Here is a 7,725-nt window from a genome sequence, read left to right on the forward strand (position 1 = left end):
AAGTGTTCTTAAAATTACTAAATAATTAAAATTTAACATGATTATTAACAAAGTAACAATTTTTAGGAAAATTTTAGACAAATTTATGAATAATTTTTTATAAATGGCCATTTTCAAAAAAATTATTCAAAAATTTTATATATTATTGGATTTTTTTTATAAGTTTGTCTAAAATTTTTTTAAAAATTGTTATTTTGTCAATAATCATGTAAAAATTTAATTTTTGTGAAATTTCAAGAGAATTTATGATGAACTTCTGTCAAATTTGTAAAATTTTTGAAAACATAACCTCAAAAATTCATATTTTATTTATGAAATTTTTAACTATCAATTTTTCAATTCGACAGCTGGTCAAATTTTTGTTAAAATTTTAATTTGAAGTAAATCAAAAGTTAATTTTAGACAAAATTACACGTTTTGAGGTTTAAAAATGTTCGAAAATTGAAATTTTAACAAAAATTTTGACAGCTGTCAAATTTGCCGTTTATGTTAAATCGTGTTAAATCAATTTTTGAACATTTTAAAGGTTCACAATGCTTAATTTTGCTTTAATTTAACTCTTTTAGCCTCAAATTGCTTCAAAATTAAGATTTCAGCAAGAAAAATTTTAAAATTAACGTTCATAAAATTTAAAATTATACATTTGAATTAGCATAAAAGCAATTAATTTATCACTTTCATTCGTCTCATGTATGTCAGTGTATAACAATTCAATTTCAGCCGTCTCATTTTGGTCGCCAACGACATCGGCGACATGCGACACGGGACTCTGTCATATTTAGCGGCTCATTTCCCAAACTCACCCGCTAAAATTTCTCGTTCGAGTTTTTTTTTTGAGTTTTTTTTGCAGGTGAAAAAGTGCACTTTTTTCCAAAATGAACCAAAAAATAATCGAATATTTGCGCGGCACGATCGACATTAATCAGCGGCAGCAAGCCGAGGAGGAACTAAATAAGGTAAGACGGTGCTCGTGCTTTGTTTTCATCATCACCACGTTTTCCCGTCTTTTTGGTTCTGTCACATCATGCGACTTGTGTTGGTCGTAATTTGGCGGCGTTTTGAGATTTTGCGCGACGGAAAAGGGCGAAATGTGATGAAATGGCGTCAAAATGGGGGAAATCACGGGAAATTTTTGTCATTTCGCAAGAAAATATTTTCAATGTCATCTACATTGTTGTACATTGCGTGTACTCGTAACTTCTCTATCTGTCTTCGGTGTTCTTTGCTACATCTGTTTGTTCGATTCAATTTATTGTCGTAGCGTGTGCGAGGCCTATTCCGCATACAAAGCACGTAAATTCTCCAAAAATACCAATTTGCACTCATTTGTTGTCGTGTAGCTGGAAAAAAATGTGATTCATCAATTTTTTTTTGTCTTTTAGATCCAGAAAATTATCGGTTTCGTGCCGAGTTTGCTGCAAGTTGTCATGCAAAATGACGTCGATTTGCCGGTGCGACAGGCGGGAGCGATTTACATGAAAAACATGATTTGCAACAATTGGCAGGACAAGGACCCGGAGCCAGGTACCCCACTCGCATTCGCGATTCACGAACAAGATCGCGCCATGGTGCGTGAAAGTATCGTCGAAGCGATCGTTTTGTCGCCGGACATGATCAAAGTGCAACTTTGCGTTTGCCTGAACAACATCATAAAATGCGATTTTCCCGGGCGTTGGACACAAATTGTCGACAAAATCAACATTTACCTCCAAAATTCCGATCCGACGGGCTGGAATGGCGCCTTGCTCTGCATGTACCAACTCGTCAAGAACTACGAATACAAAAAACCGAATGAACGAACGCCCTTGGTCGAAGCGATGAATTTGCTGCTGCCGCTCATCTACAATCTCATGATAAATTTGCTGAACGAGCCGTCGGATCAGAGTTTGTTGTTGCAAAAGCAAATTCTGAAAATTTATTATGCCTTGACGCAGTACGCGTTACCGCTGAATGTCATCAGTCGCGAAATGTTTGCGCAGTGGATGGAGATTTGTCGGCAGATTTTGGATAGGCCGGCGCCGGATTCGAGTGCGATCGAGGAAGATGAACGTCCGGAGATGCCGTGCTGGAAGGTGAAGAAATGGGCAACGCATATCATTGGCAGGATGTTTGAGAGGTACGGAAGTCCGGGAAATGTTATCTCGAAGGAGTATGAGGAGTTTGCGAAATGGTATTTGGAGACTTTTTCGGCGGGCATGTTGGAGGCGATTTTGAAGGTGTTCGATCAATATCGATTGAATGTAAGTAAATTTTTTAGTTTTTGAATTAAATTAATTTTTTTTTTAATTTGAAAGACAAAAAGTGAAATTTTAGAATTTTTCATTGAAAAAGTTTAAATATTAAGTTTTCACAATTTTTTAAGATCTTATTTTTTTTTTAATTTTATTTTTTGCTTTCAACGATTTTTATTAAAAAAAAAATTTAATTATTTTTATTTTTTTTTATTTTTTTTAAATTAATTTTTAATTTTTTTAAAATAAATTTTTATTTTTTTAAATTAATTTTTTTAAAAATTATTTTTTGATTTTTTCTTTAAATAATTTTTTTTTTTTACTTTTTTTAAAAGCTTTAGTTAAATTTGAAAGTTAATTTAAAGAATTTTTCTTTAAAAATTTTTACATATTAAGCTTTAAAAAATTTGCTCTTTAATATTTTATTTTTTTAAATCAATTTTTGATTTGTTTTTAATTTGTTTTTTTTTATTAGTTTTAATTTTTTTTTTTTTTAAAATTATTTTTTTTTATTTGAAATTTTTTTACTTATTTAAAAAAAAAAAAAATTTTATTAAAAAATAATTTTTTATTTTTATTTAAAAAATTAATTTTTATTTTTTTTTACGAAAAATCAAAAGCAAACCTTAAGATGAAAAATTTTTTCACAAGTTCATTTCATAAAATATTATTTCATTTTAACATTTTCCAATTTTCAGAACTAATTTCATTCGATTTTTCAAAAATCTTCAAAATTTTATTTTTTAAAGTATTTTCAATCAAAAATTTTCAAATTTTGGAATTATTTCTTTTAAAATTATAAAATTTCTTGGTTTAAAATTTCTTAAATTTAAAGTTTCGAATTTGAGAAATTTGAAAAAAAATAAATTTTTTTCAGTTTTAAAAAAAAATTTTTACTTTTAAAAAATTTTCAAATTTTGAACAAAATTTTTAAAGATTTTTTTCTATACCTAAAATATTTTTTAAAGAAAGTCTCAAAAATTTTTTCAAAAAGTTTTAAAAAGATTTTATACAAAATGCAAAAATATAAAAAAAAAATAATTTGGCAAAAATTGAATATAAAAAATTAAAAAAAATATTGAAAAATTTGAATGCAGCCGGAATTCAAAATCATAAAATAAAAAAAATATTGTAAAAATTTCAAAAAAAAATATATAGATTTTTTTTTTAAAAATTAATAAAAAAAAATTGAAAAAATTGTTCAAAATATTTAAAAAAATTTTTAATTTTTTTTTTTTAAAATTGGACTTTAATTTTAAAAATTTAAAATTTAATTTTTTTTCTTAAAATTTTTTTTTTAAATTTTTTTTTTTAGAAAAATTTCTAAAATATTTTATAAAATATGAAATTGATTTAAAAAAGAGTTTTAAATTTTTTTTTAAATTTTTTTCCTAATATTTTTTCTTCAAATTTTTTTCTAACAAAATATCTCAAATCCTTTTAGGTTTACATCTCACCTCGTGTCATGACAGGCTTACTAAACTACTTGAAAACCGCTGTCTCGCACGCCTTCACATGGAAACTCTTAAAACAACACGTCATCACGTTGATCCAACACGTCATTTTCCCGCTCATGTGTTACTCGGAAGCCGACGAGGAGTTATGGGAAGCTGATCCCGTCGAGTACATCCGTTTAAAATTCGACGTTTTCGACGACTATTCGACGCCTGTGCCCGCTGCCGAGTCTTTGTTACACTCTGTATGCAAAACGCGCAAAGGAATCTTGAACAGCGTGATGGCAGTTATCATGCAAATTATCACCGCCGGCAACATTGACGCGAAACAAAAAGACGGGGCACTTCACATGGTCGGAACACTCGCCGATGTCTTGCTGAAGAAGAAAATTTTCAAGGAACAAGTCGAAACTTTACTCACAACGTACGTTTTTCCCGAGTTTCAAAGTCCCCACGGACATTTACGAGCACGGGCTTGTTGGGTTTTGCACTATTTCAGCGAAATAAAGTTGAAAAACATCCAAACGCTGCAAGAAATTATGCGATTAACGACGGAAGCGTTGCTCAAAGACAAAGATTTGCCGGTAAAAGTCGAAGCTGCGGTCGCATTGCAAATGTTCCTCATCTCCCAAGATCACGCCCAGCAATATTTGGAGCCGCAAATCAAGCAAATCACGATGGAATTGCTCACGATAATCCGCGAGACGGAAAATGAGGATCTGACGAATGTTTTGCAGAAAATTGTTTGTACCTATTCGGAGCAATTGCAGCCCGTGGCGTTGGAAATTTGCCAACATCTCGCCACGACATTCCAACAAGTGCTGGAAAGCGAGGAGGGAAGCGACGAAAAAGCCATTACCGCCATGGGATTACTCAACACGATGGAAACGCTCCTTTCCGTGATGGAAGACAATCCGCAAACCCTTGCGAGTCTCCATCCGATCGTGTTGCAAGTCGTCGTGCACATTCTCAACACAAATGTCGCCGAATTCTACGAAGAAGCCTTTTCGCTGGTTTATGACCTCACATCGAAGAACATTTCGCCCGACATGTGGAAGCTTCTCGAGTACATTTACCAAATGTTCCAAAAAGACGGCCTCGAATATTTCGTCGACATGATGCCAACGTTGCACAATTACATCACAGTTGACACCGAAGCTTTCTTGTCGAACCGAAATCACGTCCTGGCAATGTTCGAAATGTGCAAAGTTGTCATGACGACGGGCCAGAGCACCGAAGAGGCGGAATGCAATGCGGCGAAGTTGTTGGAAGTTATAATTTTGCAGTGTCGCGGAAGAATTGACGAATGTATGCCGAGTTTTGTCGAACTCGTCCTTGGGAGATTGACGAAAGAGGTGAAAACGTCGGAGCTGAGAACGATGTGCCTGCAAGTTGTAATTGCGGCGCTTTATTACAATCCGCAGTTGTTGCTGCAAATTTTGGAGAATTTACCGATGCCCGCGGGACAGGAATCGATCTGTTCGCATTTCATCAAGCAATGGCTGCATGATACAGACTGCTTCTTAGGGTGAGTTTTTTTTTTGATGGTTTTTGGCGCCAGAACCTGAGAATGGCTTTGAAATGATACAGAGCGATTCATATCTTCCTTGGCGAAATGAAATCCGTGAGGATGTTAAGCAGTACTGATTTGATAAAATGTTTTATGGTTATCAGATCATCATGCTTAATACAAATTTTTAAGAAATTTCCCTTTTTTTTTAATTTTTTTGTCAAAAAATTTCCCTTTTTAAATTATTTTTGTTAAAAAATTTCCTTTTTTTAATTCTGATTGTCAAAAAAATTTTCCTTTTCAAATTATTTTTTTTTTCAAAAACAATTTACCATTTTAAATTATTTTTGTTAAAAAAATTTCCCTTTTTTAAATTATTTTTGTTAAAAAAAATTTCCCTTTTTTAAATTATTTTTGTTAAAAAAAAAATTTCCCTTTTTTAAATTATTTTTGTTAAAAAAAATTTCCCTTTTTAAATTATTTTTGTTTAAAAAAAAAATTCCCTTTTTAAAATTATTTTTGTTTAAAAAATTTCCCTTTTTTAAATTATTTTGTTAAAGAAATTTCCCTTTTTTAAATTATTTTTGTTAAAAAAAAATTTCCCTTTTTAAAATTATTTTTGTTAAAAAAATTTTCCTTTTTAAATTATTTCTGTTTAAAAAAAAAAAATTATTTTTGTTAAAAAAAATTCCCTTTTTTAAATTATTTTTGTTAAAAAAAAATTTCCCTTTATTCAATTTTTTTTTTTCAAAAAAATTTCCCTTTTTTAAATTATTTTTTTTTTCAAAAAAATTTCCCTTTTTTAAATTATTTTTTTTCAAAAAATTTCCCTTTTTAAAATTATTTTTGTTAAAAAAATTCCCTTTTTTAAATAATTTTTGTTAAAAAAATTTCCCTTTTTTAATTAAAATTTTCATGAAAAAAATTAAAAAAATTTCTTTTTTTTTCAGAATTCACGACAGAAAGCTATGCGTCATCGGAATGTGTACGCTCATGTCGCTTCAAGATGCCAAACCGCAAGTATTGAGTGAAGTAGCGGATAAAATGATCCCGTCGCTCATTCTGATATTCGACGGATTGAAACGCGCTTATGCCGCACGAGCCGCCGAAGAAGAAGAGGAAGAGTCTGAAGACGAAGATGATGATTGCGAAGGTAAATTTTTCTCATTTCTTTAAAAATTTCCTTCAAAAATTTAATTTTTTGATAAATTTTCAGAGGGAATCAGCAGCGACGAAGACGAAGTCGACGAATTAGGTGCCAGCTACTTTGAACGCGTATCTGAATTAGCAAAAACTAAGGGAGCTGCGGAAGGTTTCGAAATTTCAGCTGAAGTTAAGGTCCGTTTTTGTCACGATCTTAAATAAAAAATAAAAATTTTAATTTTTTTTAATTTTTTTAACAGGACGAAGACTCAGATGAAGATTCTGACGACGATAATGACTCTGATGAGCTGGATGAGACAGCGTTAGAAGCATTTACGACGCCTTTCGATGACGAGGATAGTCCGAACGCCATCGACGAGTACATAGTTTTCCAAGATGTTATGACAAGTGAGTCGAATTTTTCATTTTTTTTTTTAATTTGATAATAAAAAATTATTTTTTTTTGTTAGATTTGCAAACATCTGATCCTGCTTGGTATTCAATGTTGACATCGAAGCTAACAGCTGAACATACCAAAGCCTTGCAAGAAATTATCCTCACTGCTGAACAGAAAAAACATCAGAGACGCTCGAAGGAAATTGAGAAGAGCGGAGGTAAGTTTCAAAAATTGAAAAAAAAATAAATAAATTAAAAAAATTAATTAATTAAAACTTTAAAAATTAAAATTTTTAATTAAAAAATAAATTAAAATTAATTTAATTAAAATTTTTAATTTAATTATTTTAAATTTAATTTAATTAATTAATTAATTTGATTTAATAAAATTTAAAATATTTAATTTTAATATTTTAAATAAAAAAAATAATTTAATTTAATTAAAAAATTAAAAAATTATTTTTTTCAGGCTTTCAATTCAACCAACAAAGCGTACCAACATCCTTCAACTTTGGATCGTCCTAAATCGTAAATCCGTAGAAAAAAAATATAAAATTATTATTCAAGTTCGCAACGAAGAAACCCGATCGAACTTACTCTTACGTTTATTAATTCTTATATTATTATCGCATTAAATTGTAAAATTTAGTTTATTTAATTTCTTATAAAATTATTTACTTTAAATGTTTTAACGAACGTGAAATGATGAAGAAACAAAAATCGACCAGAAATAAATTTAGTTTTTAATAGAATTTTTATTACAATTGTAGTTAAAGATTTTTTTTTTGTTTATTGATTTATTAAAAAAAAAAACTTTTTATATTGATTAATTTTATGCTCGTTTTGTTACATTTGCAACAAAAACTCAAAGAAAATGGCTTAAAAATGTGAATACTATCTATTTTATTTACTTTACATTTAAATACTACTGAGATGATGAGATGGAAAATTTGAAATAAAAAAAATATTTCTTTTTGCAAAAAAAAAATGG

The 7,725-nt window shown here is 29.6% G+C and overlaps 1 protein-coding gene across 1 annotated transcript; it reads left to right on the plus strand.

Annotated features, from left to right (window-relative positions):
• The first annotated feature begins 780 nt into the window (after positions 1-780).
• On the plus strand, positions 781-7,564 carry LOC134829707 (importin-7). The gene is made up of 8 exons (XM_063842928.1): positions 781-956; positions 1,383-2,240; positions 3,676-5,213; positions 6,146-6,348; positions 6,412-6,533; positions 6,599-6,746; positions 6,809-6,952; positions 7,204-7,564. The coding sequence occupies exons 1-8, from the start codon at positions 876-878 to the stop codon at positions 7,257-7,259; spliced, it is 3,150 nt and encodes a 1,049-aa protein (XP_063698998.1). The 5' UTR covers positions 781-875; the 3' UTR covers positions 7,260-7,564.
• Positions 7,565-7,725: the final 161 nt, after the last annotated feature.

The sequence above is a fragment of the Culicoides brevitarsis genome, chromosome 2 (assembly GCF_036172545.1).
Source record: "Culicoides brevitarsis isolate CSIRO-B50_1 chromosome 2, AGI_CSIRO_Cbre_v1, whole genome shotgun sequence".
In the NCBI taxonomy this organism is placed as follows: domain Eukaryota; kingdom Metazoa; phylum Arthropoda; class Insecta; order Diptera; family Ceratopogonidae; genus Culicoides; species Culicoides brevitarsis.